Source organism: Daphnia magna, linkage group LG2, assembly GCF_020631705.1.
Source record: "Daphnia magna isolate NIES linkage group LG2, ASM2063170v1.1, whole genome shotgun sequence".
Taxonomy (NCBI): Eukaryota; Metazoa; Arthropoda; class Branchiopoda; order Diplostraca; family Daphniidae; genus Daphnia; species Daphnia magna.
The window spans coordinates 2,851,380-2,870,347 of NC_059183.1; the positions used below are offsets into that span (position 1 = coordinate 2,851,380).

The window sequence follows — 18,968 nt, forward strand, 5'->3', positions numbered from 1 at the left end:
TAAAGGTAAACATACTTTAGTTTTCAGTCAGAATTTTTTCTAAGTACTTAACTGAATCCTCAATATAGTCAGGAAAATGTAGAAATAATATTATATTAAAATAGCTTAGTGGTTAAGGCGCTCTGTTGCGATAGTTAGTGATGTGCATTTCCGTGTTCAATCCCCACCGAAGACTTTTCTATATCTCCGGTTTAGTCAATGGTAGACTAGTCTACTATTATATTATATTCTAAATTCACTGAATTTCATTGTACATTTACGAGGGTTTCACTAGAAAATGACTGCTTCGGTACTGCTTGTTTTATTTTCTACAAGTTTTTTTGCTTCAAGTAATTCTATAGTATTTCTATGTTATTATTGTAAAAATACTTGTTCCAAAATCCTTTACTATTACTCGAGTTTTTTTATTGTATTTCTTCAGTAATTGGCAAGTAAATTTTCACCTGGGTAGAACTCTTGATTTTTGGCAATGATACGATAATATTGATCGCCTTATGTATCTCTAAATGTCTAAATTTAACGGCAGTGTGGTTTTACTAACTACATGAACCCCGATACTAATTCAAGTTTAAATGCAATACTATTGCAATAATTATACTTTCTAAAACACGTGCTTTCAAATCGGCTTAACTACTCCATCGTTCTCAAAACAATTTTGTGTGATTTTTAACCCAATAACCGGTAAAGTTGATGCGTTCAAATACTCAATTTTATATCTATGTGTAATCTCAGCCAAGTTTTGGTGGAAGCTGCTTGCATAAACCGTCGAAATGTATACTTTTTATCTCAGTTTAATTTCTTTGATGTTCACAAAGCAATGTTTTTTGTTTTTGCCAGCCATTTACTTTTTTAATACAGGTTTTATTCGTGAATTCGGCATGATTTTTTTAATCGACTTCTGGATAGCGGAACTTGTTTGACGCTGGCGAACTCTTTTAAGGGTTTACCCTTTCCTTCCCTAATTTTCTAAATGCATTTCTAGTAACAGTGACCGTAGGAACGATATGCAGGATAAAATCTCGAAAAAACATTTCATCAACCAACGACAGCGCTTGCACTGCTCGAGAAATATGTACACCCAAGGCAAAACAAGATTGAGCTAGACGATATTGATGCCACCGAAGTTGAAGCAGATTTTAATAGAATTGGACCAGCAATTTAAATTTCCAAATCCTCATTTTAGACGTCCGTATCAAAATCTATAAGTCTTGCGTGTCGGTTATCTATTCGTTATTTTTCTTTGTTAGGAACATTTATCTTTTATGGAGTTGTGTACCTCAATGTGTTCATCTTTGCTGTTCGCAACCTGAGACCAGAGATTGCTTGTATTTCCCTTGAAATCCCATGTTTCCCGAAAAACATTACATACCTCCAAACCCGTCTATTTTCAACCTATATATTTAAAAAATAGTCAAAAAAAGTGCTAGGGTTTCTTTTCGGCATCCGAAACACCTACTAATGCCAAACTTAACGTACCAAAAACCACTAGCTGTAGGCTACAGTAACAAGATTCACGAAGTAACCGGTGGTATGAACACAAATTATTAAGCAAGAAGGATGAAATTAAAGCTATGGTATTGCTAAGAAACAACGATTCGGATATAGATGTATTTACTGCGCAAAATTGAACAGCCAGAAAGATACAGATGCACATAATAGTTCTTTGTTGAACGATAGATGACATGTGATATCCATGTATACAGATACAGGCAATCGTGATTGTCAATAACGATATCGATATATCTAAAATAAGCGAAATATCTATTCGTGTAGAGAAACATCGCCAACAAGACTGGCGCATATGAAATATGGGCCAGTTTTTTTTTAATCAAATGTTTCGCATTTCTTGACGAAGTTTGTTTGTAGGAACATGCTGAACCTTTTTTGCCCGTAATCAGGAAGAAACCTGGCCAAAAGTGTTTGAAAATATTAAAATCATTACCTTCATATTGATGTAGAATTATAAAAGCAACCTACCCTCGCAATGCTGCACGTACTTTTGTGAATGCGGGGGGACCATCTCCTTCAACAGTACTTGAATGTCGAGGGAATGATCCGGGATGGCAGGCGGTGTGATTCGAACAGCACCACACTTTTGGGCATACTTCTTGAATGCCGGGGCTACAAAAGTTTTGAAGTCCCTAAACTCCTTGCTGGAAGGAGTGAGATTGACTCCATTGTGTTCTAGGATTCCTGCGGATAAAACAAATTGTTCACAGAGTTTGTATTGTAAGTTAAGAAAGCATTCTAAAATATTTCCACTTACGGATGGAGCACAGACGCTCGAATCCATCGAGTCCAGCAGATGAATGCTGCCAGGTTTTCCGTTGAAGGCAATTGGTGTAAATGTGCTCTTCTACATTGCAAAAATAGCAGACTGGAAGAACCCGTTTCGGACAATCTTTTACTTACTAAAAAATATTTGTGCCTAAACGTATATAATGAGAAAAATTTTTAAAAAATTTGACACAAAGTAACACCGTACAATTGAACTGCAACGTACAGTTCAGCAGATCTGCATTTTTCGTAAAAACTGGGAATGCTTTTACGGAAAAATGCCTTTAGCAACTCGCCGTGTTTCTCAGCAACACTAAATGAAAGGGAAATTAGTGAAAAAATAAGAAATAGGAGGAGTCTTTGGGAAAAACAAGACAAAAAAGAAAACTTACACCACCCAGTACTTCGGTTTCCCGCTAAGATGATAATTGATGGACGGCAAATTTACATTTTTTGTGTGCCAACCGGTGAAGCTCATAGTGTGGCCCAATAGTAATTGGCGTGTATTGATGTCAGGCATCATGTTGTCCGGGTTGTGCACATCACGGAATTCTTCTTTGAGAAACGGTAGAAAGGTTTTGTTCAGCGGTGTTAGATGCCTAGACATAAAAGGACGCAATGGAAACATTAAGTGATTAAAATGAAATGCAGCAATAATACTTACCAGCAGTAAAAAGTGGTTTCCTTTCCGCGTGTACCACATGCATTTGAGTGCCGTCTTTTGTTCGTATATGGATACGAATAACAGCATCGTCTCTAACGATGATGTCGTACAGATGGCACATGGTTCCGTTGGCGATTTTTTTTTTAGATGTTCGTGTTGATGGTCACCATGTATGGGGCACCGAGAACGCAGACTAGGTTGCCGGAAAAAAAACTGGTGTTTTTAACGTTTTAACCTTGTTCTGAAACTTATTTCCAGTATCAATTCGATGGCACGTCTTACGTTTAAGTCAACTAGAACGAATCCAGATCGAACAAGGCATTCTATACAGAATTGGATTGATTGTTTTGGAGTTGAGTTCCGCGTTGATGCCTCCAATACCGTTTCCAGCATGGACAACGATTCATTAATGGTAGCTTCGATTCGACCTAGAATCTCTTACAAAATTTCGATTCCATTAACTAGTTCTTGCACTTAACCTATACTGCTTTTCCACTTTCATTCTTTCGAATGATTACTATAGATAGGACAAATTTATATCATTACTGGTGCTACCGTGTTTTACATACGATGCGGAAACTTAACTGGGATTGCAAACATTTTAAAAATGCAGATCAACGATTACAGTATTGGTTTAACATTATATTGAATTGTTTTTCGCAAATTTTCCATTACTGGACAATTTTTTCATTTCGATTTTTTCCCCAGATCATCCATGTGGCAGATGAAATAAGTCTTCGTTTACATTTCCCCCATATCCAATTCGATCACCATTTCATCGTTGACGACTGTCAATTACGTCAAACGATTGGTAATATTTCTTGTGTTTCTCTTCTGTGCTCGTGAGTGAAAATTCACTTCACAATACCAATTTTCTCTTTTAAATTTTCTAGACTTCATTGGAGTTTTCTCACTGATGTGCTTCAAAACAAGTGTGATAGAAGTTTTTATGAAAAACGCACATCTAAGTAACCAATGGAGAATTAATTTAGCAGAAACATACAATGATTTTCATTTGTTGATCTTTGTATATTCAGTTCGACGTCGACGTCAATGCTATCCTTCTTTTAAATCCTAGCTGATTTTCCATTAATGAAATCCAACAAATCTATATTGAGTTTCAAAGGAATTCGTCAGATTCCCCAAGGCTATTTTTTTTATCCCGATACCTTATTATCGGTATGTAAAGTTCAACCGTCAACGAAATTTTTTAAAAATTTTGTCGATACTGAATTTATAATCATTATCTAATTTTATCTGTTTCAAGGTGGTCGGAGAGGACAACATCGCCGCTCTTCTAGAGAATGTGCCTTCCGATTTTGAAGAGACCGATGATGAGATCGAGTCGTTATCTGATCTTGACCATGGTAACGAAAAGGAGGATCAAGGAGAACTTACAACGGAACAAGAGAGTGAATCCGAAATTCAAGAAAAGACTGGTGCTGACGTGAATCCAATTTCCTTAACGGAAAATCTCGATAGTGGCAAAGACGCAAACAACATTTACATCCTACCACCTCATCGTCAGTGTGCATGTCACACATTGAACCTGATTTGCAAGTATGACATCTATAAGGATCTAGAACCGACTCTAAAGAACCTAATGAAGGCAACCGATAACAAAGTGACTGCTATCTGGGCCAAGCAAAATCGAAGCTCTAAGGCTTCTGACACGATCAAAAATAGCCTTGGGATGCTCTTTGTCATTCATAATGAAACTCGGTGGAATTCGTACTTCGATGCCAAGCAACGAGTCAAGCACTTCATCACAAAGAAAAGGACCGAACTTAAAGCAGTTTTTGAACAATTCAGAATTGCGTATTTCCGTCCAGCCGAAGAGGAATTCGTTTTTTAATACGTCAAAGTGATGGATCCTATATCAGAAGCATTGGACGTTCTTCAAGCAGACGTCAACATCTCTATCGCTTATTTACTTCCTACCCTTACCATCCTTCTCAACAAGATGGAAAACCTGAAGGAGAAAGGCGGCATCAAGCACTGCAAACCCCTCCTAAACCCAATGATCGAATCAGTAAAGCGAAGATTTGCTGATTGTCTGGCTGACGAAGAATTGCACATCGCCGCCATTGTACATCCTCTCTTCAAGGCAAAATGGATGCTGGATGGCGAGGAGTGTTATGTTAATGTCCAACGTCTTATAGGCGTCTTTCCGTCCTTCAAGAAGGACCAGGTTGACTTGGATATTAGGTATTTATACAGTTACACTAGTTCCCTGATGTAGTGCTGTGTCTATTAGCTGGACATTGCATTCATTTTCAATTTTACCAAGAAGCAGTCTTCTTCAGTAGCCGATGGTATTCAAAGCGTGGATTCGGACTACAGCCCGCAGAGAAAGAAGGCCAAGAAAGATTTCTTCAAATCAATTTTGACAACCACAGTACCGGCGGAGTCCAACGAGGTTGATTTGTTCCTTGCTGACCAGTCTACAAAGATAAGCAGCCTGAACAAATACCCAACCATGAAGGCCATATTTATCAAGTACAATGCTGCATTTCCTTCGTCGGCCTTCGTCAAGCGCTTATTCAGCGTTGCAGGAAGGATTTTTACCCCACTTAGGAGTCGTTTGTCAGACAAAAACTTTGAACGCATGTTATTATTAAAAGTAAACAAGTGCATTGATTCATAAACTACTTCTTTCAATCCGAAATACAAGAGAATAAGGCTCATTGGAACCTAAATGCTTGTGATTTGTGAGTTGATTTTTTCTTAGCTATCCACGCTACCGCAAACGACCACCGCGACCGCGGTAGAAAATCAAAATCTTGCGGTTACAGCTACCGCATAGCGGCAATTTTTTTTACTACCACGTCCAACCCTGCACCGGCCTCAAACCCGAGTAATATTTATTATTCTCCTTGGTCGCCTCCTCAGCTGCTCGTCTTCTGCTCGGCTCCTTTCCCCAGTGTCTAGTATCACACCTCTAACGTGTGACATTCAATCGAGTATCCGCTGCGATCCTACTGTCAAAGGCACGTTCTCCCAGACCATCTCTCGTGGGTCTCGTGGGTCTCTGTCGGTCTCGTGCACGGTAATAGAATTTCCGAGTAGAACCCTAACAGCAAACGCCTATCTGAGTTAAAACGTGTACCTGACCAGTGAAAAACGCAGGAGCATCTCTACCATGTAATAAATCTAAATGGGTTTAAGGTGTTGCGGATTGTAAAAACCCACAAGAAGAAAGAGTATCCAAGTTTGGAAGGCCCGTCAGACGGCCTACTGTTTTTGATTTATGATTTATGTTATAATTGTAAACCTTGTGTAGGCCGCCAGGGGCGCTGCCAAGCAGAGCCTTCTTGGTGGCCGATATCGGCAATAGCCTTTGTTGGAATTTTTCCCTGTGTAAAGGCAGACGCCATTTCTTGTGTCATAAGTCAGTTTCGAATAAACTAGTGGTAGAACCTGCCTAAGTTAATTTACAAAGGTATTGAATCGCAGGTATTAGAGTTGACAATTAGATTTAAATACTTTTCATGGTCCTTCGAACCTTTTTTGAGACTGACGATATCGTCCAAGTAATTGGCGTAATTTAAAAAGTGTAGACTTTGAGTGAGAGATTTAACACGTGTTGTAAGGAATCACGTGTTAGGGAAATTTTCAGCCCGCTATTAATTTATAGTGTAAGTGTTTTGACCTATCTGTTACCTAATTAACAAGTCGTTAAAGGTGTGCGATTTCGCAAAAATACAGTCTTTTGTTTCTTCTTAAACTCGTTTTTGTGTTGCTTTCTCAAACATAATATTGCCTTGGGATATCCCACTATAATTGTTATTTAGACAACTTTTTCAGATCACCAGTAGAACTCCACAACAAAAATGGCTGCCAAGAGATTGAATCAAGCAACGTTGGCGGTGACCATAGAAGTTTTGGAGAAGGAACTTCATAAAGACATAAAGAATTATGAAACCGCAGCTTCTGAAAACAGATTGCAGGAAGCTGAAACTTCGTTTGAGCTGGCCGATGACAGGATGAAACGACTAATCAGAAATTACGAGACAATCATCCCTATGTTGGAACAAGCCCCCGAAGTTCAACAGAAGTACCTGGTGCAGCATGAAGAGTTCGTCGACCGTTTCCACAAAATAACCATCGACTGGAAGAAAAGGAAACCAGTAGTAACAACAAGTATGGCAAGCCCCATACTTCAAGTAGCAGCTCCAAGTGGAAACACAACACCTCCAAGCACAACTACTCCACCGATGAATGCGATGCAACTGCAAGTACCTTCAACTCCGTGGAACATTTCACATCTGTTACCACGGATAGAAATCACCAAGTTTGAGGGAGATCTTAGCAAATGGGAGGATTGGTGGGCAATTTTTCGTACACTGATCCACGAGAATCCGTCAATGAGACCCATCGAGAAATTCAGCAGACTGAAATTGCATTTAACGGAGGACGCAGCTGGTGCGATATCGTACTTGGATCTGACAGACAACAATTATATCAAAGCAATAGACATTTTGACTGGGAAATACAACAAGCCGAGATCGGTAAAAGCAGACCATTATATTGCCATCACAGAACTTCCAAGAGTAGAGCATCAAGAAGACTTTAAAGGACTACGGAAACTGCATGACAAGGCAATGGGCCATGCTTTAAACCTCGGCAGCTTAGGACCAACAAACAGCTCAGAATGAAGCAATTATGGAAATCTTGACCAGAAAACTGCCAATTGAACTAAAATCCCGATGGCATGGCAAAACCAGGCAGTTCAACAAGACATTAGAAGATTTCTTTAACTTCATTGACTCAATAGCTGCAGATTGGGAGTATGCTTACTCAACCGAGAAGCAAGAGAAGAAGAAGACAAGACCAGAAACAAGCGAAAAAACGCAAAAAGTTACATTTGCTACCACACCTACGGCAGCTGAACTAGCAGTCACAGGCACTGCTACAGAATATAAAGACAGGAAACAGAACCCTATGGTCAAAAGAAGATGTTTATTCTGCAATGATAAACATTCACCGGCGAAATGTGATATCACCCTAGAGAAGAAACTGGAGCTGATCAAGAAAGGAAAAAGGTGTTGGAAGTGCCTGGGACAAAATCATCAGGTGAGAGAGTGTTGGAGTACAAGAAAATGCTACAAGTGCGGAATGGGCACCACACGTCTATCTGCAACAAGGCAGTTAAACCGAAATCGGTGACAGCAACTGTGGCAGCGTCTCCAATGTTAAAAGTAGCAGATGGCGCTCCTCTCTCAATCGAAGCACGCCTATTTGGTGGCGTATACGTCCAAACGGCAACAGTGGTAGTGGAGGGCCCAAACGGGTGGCATAAAGCTATCGCCTATATCGATCAAGGATCGAATGCAACCCTTGTTAGAAGTGAATTGGCACAGACTTTAGGGCTACAAGAAGTCGGGAAAATCAATCTGAAGCTGCAAGCAGTGGGACACATCCATCCAGAAAAAGAAAGAAGCGTAAGAAAGCTACGACTTCGCGGAACAATCCCACAGGCGGAAGATATTGAACTTGAAGCAATAGAGCAACCCGAAATCGGGAAAATTGCTGGGTCGAGTAAGACAGAATTCGTCAGCGAACTTTGGAGACAAGGATACCAACTAGCCGACGACAGAATATTGAGCGGAAAAGCAGGACCCTGCCAAATAGACATCTTGATCGGAGCGAATCAAGTCTGGAAGGTTCTCGGCTCAAAACAGATCGTGTCGAATACAGGTATTCGAGCGATAGAAAGTAAATTGGGATGGCTATTACTAGGGCAAGATGAGAAGGTGGCGTTATCGTCTACAACGGCTATCAGCTTTCTCTTAAAAGCTAAACTAGGAACACCCAAAGATTTACATGAAGAGACTGACCCGAAAAAAGAAGAAATTGATTTTGCCAGATGGTGGAAACTAGAGAGTCTAGATCCACTGGAAAAGGTGCCACTTTCAGTACAGTGGAAGACCTATGCAGAGTCCATCACTCAAGATGATGATGGACATTATATAGCACCGCTCCCATGGAATGGGAACAAAAAACACCTCAGCAAGAATGAAGCCATGGCAGAAGGTCAGGCAAAGGCACTGATAAGAAGATTGGACAGAGACCAGGAGATGAAGACTTCATACGAAGCCGAGTTCAGCAAATTAAAGGAACTTAGGTTCATTTCCAAGGCGGATACGTCATTCGACGGTATCTACACGGTTCTGCCCCATCATCCGGTTGTCAGAAAAGACAAAACCACCAGCAGAGTAAGGCCAGTTTTCAATGGTTCAGCAAAACCGAAAACGGGTTTCAGCGCCAATGATTGCCTAGAAGAAGGACCCAATCTGAACCCAGACATTCTTGACATCATGTTACAGTTTAGGCTCAACCCCATTGCCTGGACAGCTGACATTAGACAAGCGTTTCTAATGGTGAAACTGCTTAAAGAAGACGCGGAAGCGTTAAGGTTTTTTCTAGAGGATGAAAACGTCCCAGGATCACTGCAACTTTATAAATGGAACAGGCTTCCATTTGGACTCACATGCAGCCCGGCAGTGCTCAGGACCGTCCTGAAGAAACATTTGGAGTCCTATGAAGGTGACTTAGCAGAAATCAGCAAGCAAATTCTACGCCACCTATATGTAGATGACTACTTGTCGAATGCATCTACAGTAGAAGAAGCAATGGCCGTAATCGGAATTGTGCTGAAACTTTTTGCTGACGCAAACATGGACTTAAGAAAATGGGTAACAAACAGCAAACAACTGCGTAGATATCTACAAAAACAAGGCCTAACCAATGACTCCGACAAGTCGCACTCATGTCTTAATTTAGACCCACAAAAAGTGCTTGGAGTTAGATGGAATACTAGCACGGATTGCTTTTATTTCAAGGCAGACGTTATCGTAGACGCAGCAGCAAAAGTTCAAATGTTAACTAAACGAGCTTTTGCAAAGATTTCAACAAAATTGTTCGATCCACTTGGATTAATTGGACCCGTAACGCTCCAATTTAAGCTTCTTTTTCAAGAATTGTGGGAATTCAAGATTGGATGGGACGAGGAGGTGCCCGAAGAAACGGAAAGCCGTTTCAGAACAATTGTTGAAGATTTGAAATACATTGACAAAATACAAGTGCCAAGAATGATTTCTATGGCACCTAGCAAACACACGCAAGAACTGCATGTTTTTTGTGACGCTTCAACCAAAGCGTATGGAGCTGTTGCTTACGTGAAATCAAGACATCCAGATTTCATTCGGCTAATTTGCTGCAAAACCAGAGCAGCACCACTCCCGAAGAACGAGGTTTCTCTACCACGGTTAGAGTTACTTAGTGCCGAACTCGGCAGTGTTCTAGCTGAAAGAATCGTCAATGCAGTTGACAAAGTAAATTGGGAAGTGCATTTATGGACTGACTCAATGGCAACCCTTGGATGGATTCGCGGAGAAGCAAACCGTTGGAAGATGTTCGTCAGAAACAGAGTTGAAGCCATCCAGAAGAGGTTTGGGCCAGATCACTGGAAACATTGTCCGGGGAAGGACAACCCAGCAGACCACGCATCAAGAAGCTTGACAGCAAAGAAGTTAGTTGCGGCTTCTTCCTGGTGGGGAGGTCCCTCCTGGCTGAAACTGGAAAAGACGGAATGGCCGCAACAAGATATGCCGACATCGAAGTAATGCAATTGATGGAGATCGAAGCAAAATTGAAGCAGAAGCTGCAAATCCTTGCAGCTAATAGTACTTCGGATTGGTTTGACGTACTCGTATCAGAGCGAGCAGTTATCTGAGAGTTTTACGTACAATCGCCTGGATGTTTAGGATTTTTAGGAAGGAGTCGCCCGGCAAAGCAACTGAAATGATCAGGGGAGTGGAAGTTTCCTGTCTCTGTTCACGAAATCGCCGTCGCCGAGAACTTCATCCTAAAACTCATTCAAAAAGGGCATTTGCAGAAATCTACGAGTCCTTGCAAAAGGGAAAACCACATGGTAAACTGCTTCACGGTATTGATACGCTCAGGCCCATTTGGGATGCAAAGGAGCAACTCATCCGAGTGACTGGAAGAATAGGCCCGGCCCTAAAAGAAATGCTCATCGATCCACCCATCCTTCTTCCATCAAACGAGAGGATTGTCGACATGATGATTTACTATCATCATGTTAAACGGAAGCATGCTGGTGTCCAAAACACTCTGACGTTCTTACGAAATCGTTTTTGGATCATTCGTGCACGCCAACGGATTAAAAGTGTCATAAAAAGTGTGTAAAGTGCCAACGAATTCAATCGCGTCCCTTTAATGAAGAAACTGCTGCAATGCCATTGGATCGAACCAAGAAAGCGCAGCCATTTGAAGTGATCGGGATCGACTACTTCGGCCCAATGTATGTGCTAGAAGAAGTGATTCTTATTGAAAAGGACAGTGATGGGAACGATATCGAGAAAACTCGTGTTGGTGAAAAGAAAGTGCATGCGTGCTTGTTTACTTGTGCAGTCACAAGGGCTGTGCATTTGGAGCTTGTTACTGATCTGACAACACAAACCTTTATGTACGCGTTAAGAAGAATGATGTCACGCCGAGAAGATTGTAAAATTATCTACAGTGACAACGCGTCAACGTTTACTTGTGCCGCAAAACTAGTGACGGAAGATCCTACCCTAGCCAACTGGCTCTCAAGTAAGGGTATAGAATGGAAGTTTTCTCCAAGCCTAGCTCCATGGTGGGGTGGGTTTTGGGAGAGAATGGTCCGCTCCGTTAAAGAACCGCTAAGAAAGGTGCTGGGGAAAATGAAGGTTAGTTTCGACCAACTTCACACCATACTGGTGGAAATTGAAGCTATCGTGAATTCACGGCCCCTAACTTATGTTTCTGGCGAAGCACATTCCTACGAAGTTTTGTCTCCACAAAAGTTGCTGACCGGAAGACAACCTGGAGCTACATCAGAGTCACCCGACTCAACGAAGATGAGCCGTAATGACCTCATCGAGCTGGACAAGCAGAGGAGCGAACACGCCTTAACATGGTGGAGGCTGTGGCAAGAGTCATACCTGTCTGATCTTAAGCGATTTCACTGTCGCAAGGGAAAAGGCACCAGAATTCCGCGTGTTGGCGAAATCGTCCTGCTAAAAGAACCTAACATCAAACGTGTTTCGTGGCCGACAGCTATTGTTACAGGAGTGATACCTGGAACCGACGCCAAGGTGCGAGCGGTTGTTTTACGACTACGTTCGGGTAAGGAAACCACCAGGAGCATCCAGACTGTCTATCCATTAGAAGTTCAGCCGATATCGACACGCCCGTCGATGATACCGGAATCGGCACAGTGGGAAGACTACGTCTACAAAAAAGAAGAATCCGCTCCGTAAGAAGAATTTGGAATCGCGCGAGGACGCTGGCGATTCCGGCGGGGAGGATGTTGCGGATTGTAAAAACCCACAAGAAGAAAGAGTATCCAAGTTTGGAAGGCCCGTCAGACGGCCTACTGTTTTTGATTTATGATTTATGTTATAATTGTAAACCTTGTGTAGGCCGCCAGGGGCGCTGCCAAGCAGGCCTTCTTGGTGGCCGATATCGGCAATAGCCTTTGTTGGAATTTTTCCCTGTGTAAAGGCAGACGCCATTTCTTGTGTCATAAGTCAGTTTCGAATAAACTAGTGGTAGAACCTGCCTAAGTTAATTTACAAAGGTATTGAATCGCAGGTATTAGAGTTGACAATTAGATTAAATACTTTTCATAAGGGAGTGTATTCAACTATGGGCAACACACACGCACAACATACACAGTATACAGCACTAACAGCACTAACAACTAGTGACACAACCAGCAACTAACCCTGTACTGTCATTCTGGCTACTGACCAGCCACTGGCTGGGCCTGGCTGGCCAGTGGCCACTGCCACGTAGACTAGCGACTGTCCGGTCACTTGCTGCCCTGAGAAAGATTTTTGTTTACCTTGTACAAGTGTCTTTTACCTTGTCATAATATTATAACCTATATATGTTTTAAAACATTTTTCACTGTTCTATAAGAATATCCGATTCCCGATTTCATAAAAAGAAATTTTAAAGAAAACCTAGTTTTATCGAGGCGATCGCAGCGCCACACATGTATTTCTCCGTAAAAGGAACGAAAATGCCATTACATCTGTAATAAACGACAAAAGACTGAAAGTTTAACAACTTTTTTTTTTACAAGTATATTATTATGTTAGCTGCAAGTTGCACGTTGAGTTTTTTTAAAGTAAAATATTGGTTACTAAAATAGAAAAATAATCGACTCCTATGGAAGAAGATTCGCAGCCGGGGTGAGCTTGCAGGTAATTTATTCCCTATTTACAATTTCATGCGCCTAATACTTTTTTTTCCCACAGAATCATCCTTGCGTGCTGTGTCCTTCATTACATTGTATTGGCTCGAGGACAACCAACTGAATTCAAGGACGAAGGAGTTGATGCTGGGGAGCTTTTTGAAATACCCATGCCGCCCATTCAACCTCTCAATCAACCTCTTAATGAAAGGGTGCTACGCCAACAAGGTTTTGAACGACGCCAAAGATTGGCATATTCCCATTTTAAAAATTAAATCATCGAAAGTTTTTGTTTTTTATTTTTTTATTTTTGTATTATTTTAGTTTTGTTGGCTATTTTTGCCTACTGCACTGGCAATCTTGCTAGAAACTATCATAGAAAAATACAAGTTTTTAATTAGAAAAAATATTCATTTATTCACAATTATGGGTTAAATATACAAACATTGACAAGAAAAAACAAACACAACACACAAACACAGGCATTAAATTACTATTTGTGGTTCCAGGGGTCGGCCAGAACCTTTTTCAACTCTTCCGGAAATTCATCCAGAGTCATTGGGTTCCCCATCGCAGCGCGCAACTCCACTACCGACTGCGCCAATTTGATTTTCTCGCGAAGCAACCGCTTGCGAGAGATTTCATCGCTTACTTCGCAAAGAAATCGCTTCGATGCAGCGGTAGCTTGGCGAGATGTTTTTTTTGGGGGGGGGGGGCTTCAGATAAAGTCGGTATTGGCCTTGGAGTTGCAGCGCTGCAACTTTCTTGACCAAGGCTCTGCTCTTGCTTGAATCTGAAAAATAAACAGGTAGTTTAAGAACTTAGTAATCTCAGCTAATTGAATAAACAATTCTTAACTTACTCGATTGCAATGGTGTAGTGTGTATCATCCAGGATTTCAACTGCTCCTAGATCATGGTTGTCCACTTCGCTGGGAGCAGTTTCTGATTCAACACCTCCCTGTTAAGGAAAATTATTAATGCATCACACAAATGAATGTAATTATTAAAACTTACAAGAATAACGTGGCCAGGCAGTGAAGGATTGTTTATCCCAATCACTTGGTCCCGTATTTTTTCATCAATATGTTTCAACCTATACTGAGGGCCACCACCTGAAAATGAATTTAAAATGAAATGTGTTTACAGGGAAATATGTCAATAATATGTATATACAAGTTACCTGTGCCCCGGATTGAAGAATTATGCTTGGCTATTTCTGCCCTCGTTTCCCTCATTAAGTTGTTCCACTTCTTCTTGATGTGGCCCACATCTTTTTTTTTTCCCAACGGGGCACTCCACATGTAATATTGCCTCTATGCTGCTCCAGGCAGCTTTTTTTGTGTCCTTCGTGATGGTGGCAGATAACATGCTATTAATGGTGTCCTTGAAGAAATAAGACCACGAAATTGAAAGTCAATAGCTTTTTTTTGCAAAATTTGGCGATGATTCCTTACCTTACGAAGGATAAACTGATCCACAAGTATATCAGTTTCTTTTGCAGACCATGGTTTTTTTTTCATTTTTTCCTTTCAACTTCATAATAAATAATTAAACTGACGCTTTATTATATTTGTTTATTTACTAAATGCACATGTACACTTTTTTTAATATGAAAATTTTTCGTCTGCTTTGTTGTTCTTGAAAAACGCTGTCATTGGTCGAAAATCGCTCCGCCCTCCACTCCACCCTCCATCCCCACACACAATCCAAATTGGGCCAAGCCAGTCTTAGCCAACGTCCATTCTCGGTTCGGACTCTGGCTTGGCTTAAGCATTTGGATTCGGCTCAGAGTGGATTCTGCAATCCAGGATTGGAGGCCAATCTGGCTTGACGCTCAAGCCAAGTTCAGACTACGGCCACAGGAAAGGGAAAATAAAACTGTGATTTCAGGGCTATAATATTTAAATTTTTTAAAATAAGTTTCCTGTTTTATGAGTGGGTTAACTTATTTAATAACGCCACAATGGTTTACTTTCTGTATCCAACAGTGAAATTTCCATCGTTGATGGAAAACGCAGCCAACCCACTGAATGGTAATTTAAAGCTTTGACTGAAATCACACTTTAAGACACTGTAAGTTTAGGCATTTTATTAAACCTATGTAAAATTCGTTGAATGATAAGAAATTAATAATTTTACCTAGAAATTAACAAAATATTCTTACTTGTAATGTCAAATTGTTTTCATGTTCTCTACGAATTAAACACAGCAAATTGTTTATCACTGAAAATATCACAAACACAAATAAAACTTACGTAAAAACAAAATTCACATATAAATAACGTTTAGAAATAAAACATTTAAAGAAAAAAAAACATCAACCAGCTGATCTTCTGCTTGAAACAAAAGAAGGTGGCATCCCGTGATCCCTTGTAAAAAAGCATTGAAAAAGGGTTGTTCTAGGCCAACCGTATGACTCATTTCAAGAGCCAAAGGGTTGGCCTAGGTGACGGAGACCAAGTTGGGCTCTGCATTCATTACCTGTCTTATGGTGTTATATCGTGGAAACTGTAAAACGACATTTAAGCCCCTCCCTTTTAGGGGCGTAGCAGGTCCTTCCATGATCGTTTTCCACGATATACCAGTACACGGTACACATATACCATCAAGGCCTACTTAATGGTTAAGGCCTGTAAACTTGAATACCTCCTATGACGGGTAGGCGTTACCTAGCGAGAGCCAATCAAACAAAAAAAAATGGTTACGACGACAACATCTGGCGCTCGCAACTGTAACCTCGTTGAAACACACCCCCAAAAAACTGTAACACTTGTTATATTTACATAAACACATGAATACAGATATAAAAATAAAAGGAATTCAAGCTTTTGAAATGAAAGGTATGCTTTTTTTACACTAATACGGCAAATCAGATCATTCTCTAAATGATCTGAGGGGCCGTCCATAAATGACGTCACACTTTTTATGACAACTTTAGACCCCCCCCCCTCCTTCTCGTCACTATTCGTCACAAATGTCTGACCCCCCCTCGAAAATGTCGTCACAACATGACCCCCCCCTAAAAAATTAAAACAAAAAGAGCTAAAATTAATTTCTTTGTATTTATACTTCTGGATGGAAAACAGATATGAATCCCGCATTAAACAATAATAATTGAAACAAATTACAATGTTATTTTTGATCAATGAATCACATTATTCCTCCTCCCATGGTGACTGGAAATGATCATTCATCGATGAAACAGGAAAATTAGGAGTATTAGCTGATGGTTCTTCAAAAGGAATAGCTATATAAGTCAAATCGAGATCTTGTTCATCAAACCAGTCGACACTTTCTCCATTTTCCTGATTTGCGATTATGACCATGACAAATCAGTTAATTCTGAATTCCGAACATCGATCTCAGTTTGCAGTTGCGATTGCACGATAACAATTTTGTTACTTTGGTTCAGACTGCTCGTTGGCCCCGAAGGCTTTTCAATAATTGATTTATCAACAACTGCATCATCATCTGGCTCATCGAATTGGTGGGAGTCGGGAAGAAATTCTAACGGGAGAGAATTGTCTTGCGTTTGGGCAGAAGCTTTGGCCGATTGTTTCCCCCAAAATCCCATAAGTGTTCCTTTTTTTGCATGGCAACCGCTTTAAATTGGGTGAACAAGTTATTACATTTTGATGGCAAATCGGAATCATTTTTAATTTCATTCCATTTCTTTATTACATATTCTTGGCAATCCTTTCTGCTTTTTGTAGGATTTGCTTTAACATATGCGTCATAAAAAAACTGATACAATTTGTTTTTATCAATTTTATCGATGAAATCGACTTTTTTTGTTTTGGTTGTAGACTATACCATAGAAAATATACTGCTTGTATAAAAAACAAACTGGTACTCGGTATTGAAACTTCGAGAAAAATGAAGATTGAGAAACTAAGTCTGATGAACTTGGTATTTTGCCAAAGAGATGGCGTTAGTGTCGATTGTGTTACGTCACATTTTTTAAACCCCCTACCCCTCTTCGCCCCCCTTCGTCACACTAGCCTTACCCCCTCCCCTTCCCCCCTAGGCATGTGACGTCGTTTATGGACGGCCCCTGAGTGCAGATCAATCTTTTTCACAGATCTCCGATTATTTTTTGGCCAGCTACCGGTAAGGATTGTTCCATTTTAAAAATGTTTTTTTCTTTAAAAATCCTATTAAAATTAAATTAAATGAATAAAATAAAAAAATAATTTGACAGGAGTTAAATTACGTTGTTAAAAGTTAAAAAGGTAATAATAGATTGTTAATTTAACCACTAGAGGGAAACGATGGTCACCTTATGCTTGGGGCTATCCCAAAAATTGATCGCGATCAGAGATCAAAATTTTTGATCTGAGATCACATCAAAATCTATTTTCGATGATTTGATCCCAGATCAAAATTTTGATCGAGATTTTGATTTCGCTCAAAATATGAGCGATCGGGGCAACTCTTGCTTGTAGTTGTAAATTTAATCGTTTATGCAAAAAAAACCTTTAAAAGGATAAACTTTTCTGCTTAGAAATGAAATTCAAAATTTATAAACTTCTATTCACATTGATAACATGACATAAAAATGACTTGAATCTTCATTCTCACATATATAAATCTATAGATCGATTTCTTTAAACATCACCTCATTACTGTAAAAAATTTTGTTGCAATGGTGATATGTAATGATAAGAATATTACTAAGTGGACACAAATCTTTCTCAAAGAGGCTATTTTTTACACTTGCTGGAATTCTTTAACTAAAAGTTCAGGATTCTAAGATACTCTTAAAAAAAAATACATGGAAACCCTGTTATTGCTTAATATTGTCGCGGGTGAAAAGGGAGATTGGTTATCTCTTCGCAGAGATGAGTCATCCGCTCCTTGGACAACGCTGCGATCGTGGTGAAGAAATTATCGAGAGAAGTCCGCTCTAAGAAAGATACGCAGATACGCAGTCCGGAAGGGGAATAATTCTCGTGACGGTATAAAACACTGCCCCGAATCTGCGTTAGATGAGTCTCCATCGGGTGAGCTCCCGGAGCTGGGCTCCGTTAGAGGAGTTCCCTGGTTTTCCTAGAGGTCTTCAGACGCTTCTTCAACTTTTGGTAATGGTTATCCCTTTTTGTTCTAGTTAAACCGTTGTTTAGAATTAAGTCATCATTTGTTGTATTCGTTTGTGCTTGTTTAAATACAACCAGTGTGACAGTATTGAATTTAGGTTTTCGAAGCAGTAGAAGTAGCAAGCGCCAGACAGCGCAGTCGTAACCCTTTTTTCTCTCTGATAGGTTGTTGCCAGGTAACGCAACACCGCCATAGGAGGTATTCAAGTTTACAGGCCTTAACCATTAAGTAGGCCTTGACACCATTTACCGGGGCATGGACTATTATAACTTAAGTACGGGATTCTTCGACAATTCCTATGTCGGCCATGTATTTTTTTTTATTTTTTATTGAATTTTAATTTAAAATAATTATTGACTTACCAAATGTCCCTATATTGAAAATTAACCCTTAACGAGATATTAATTATTTTCTATCAGAAAATAGGGAAATTGGGCGGCCCGCTGGTGCCATCTAGGAGCCAAAATCATAACCCATTGCCTGTTTGTATCCACAATTTCAAAATGATCATTACCATAATTTTCGATGGTTCACAAATAAATGTTCGAAAAACAAAACTTTTAGACCTCTTCTCTTTCTTATTGCGAACCAATCCCCAAAATCGCAAGCGCAAAGAAGCAAACGAAATGAGATAACACGTTTAGCAGCAAATAACGCAAAAATGAAACTTTTGTCA

General features: G+C 40.1%; 1 protein-coding gene and 2 long non-coding RNA genes across 3 annotated transcripts; 2 read left to right on the forward strand and 1 right to left on the reverse strand.

Annotated features, from left to right (window-relative positions):
• Nucleotides 1-12,464: 12,464 nt before the first annotated feature.
• LOC123469725 lies at nt 12,465-13,529 on the forward strand. The gene is made up of 3 exons (XR_006643036.1): nt 12,465-13,081; nt 13,152-13,203; nt 13,258-13,529. It is a non-coding gene; the product is annotated as an uncharacterized LOC123469725 (long non-coding RNA).
• Nucleotides 13,530-13,610: 81 nt separating this feature from the next.
• On the reverse strand, nt 13,611-14,792 carry LOC123469724. Its single transcript, XM_045168936.1, has 5 exons — nt 14,650-14,792; nt 14,376-14,578; nt 14,210-14,307; nt 14,056-14,153; nt 13,611-13,986 (listed from the first exon to the last, which is right to left on the reverse strand). The coding sequence occupies exons 2-5, from the start codon at nt 14,494-14,496 to the stop codon at nt 13,842-13,844; spliced, it is 462 nt and encodes a 153-aa protein (XP_045024871.1). The 5' UTR covers nt 14,497-14,578; nt 14,650-14,792; the 3' UTR covers nt 13,611-13,841.
• A 3,407-nt stretch (nt 14,793-18,199) lies between these two features.
• LOC123469616 lies at nt 18,200-18,838 on the forward strand. The gene is made up of 3 exons (XR_006642875.1): nt 18,200-18,276; nt 18,457-18,566; nt 18,712-18,838. It is a non-coding gene; the product is annotated as an uncharacterized LOC123469616 (long non-coding RNA).
• Nucleotides 18,839-18,968: the final 130 nt, after the last annotated feature.

Bases quoted from the DNA above. Each gene is read 5' to 3' on its own strand.
- LOC123469724 (XM_045168936.1), bottom strand. From the start codon at position 14,496: ATGTGGAGTGCCCCGTTGGGAAAAAAAAAAGATGTGGGCCACATCAAG. The intron at 14,308-14,375 runs GTAACTTGTATA...ATTCATTTTCAG, and splicing joins TTCTTCAATCCGGGGCACAG to GTGGTGGCCCTCAGTATAGG. The intron at 13,987-14,055 runs GTAAGTTAAGAA...TTTATTTTTCAG, and splicing joins CACTACACCATTGCAATCGA to ATTCAAGCAAGAGCAGAGCC.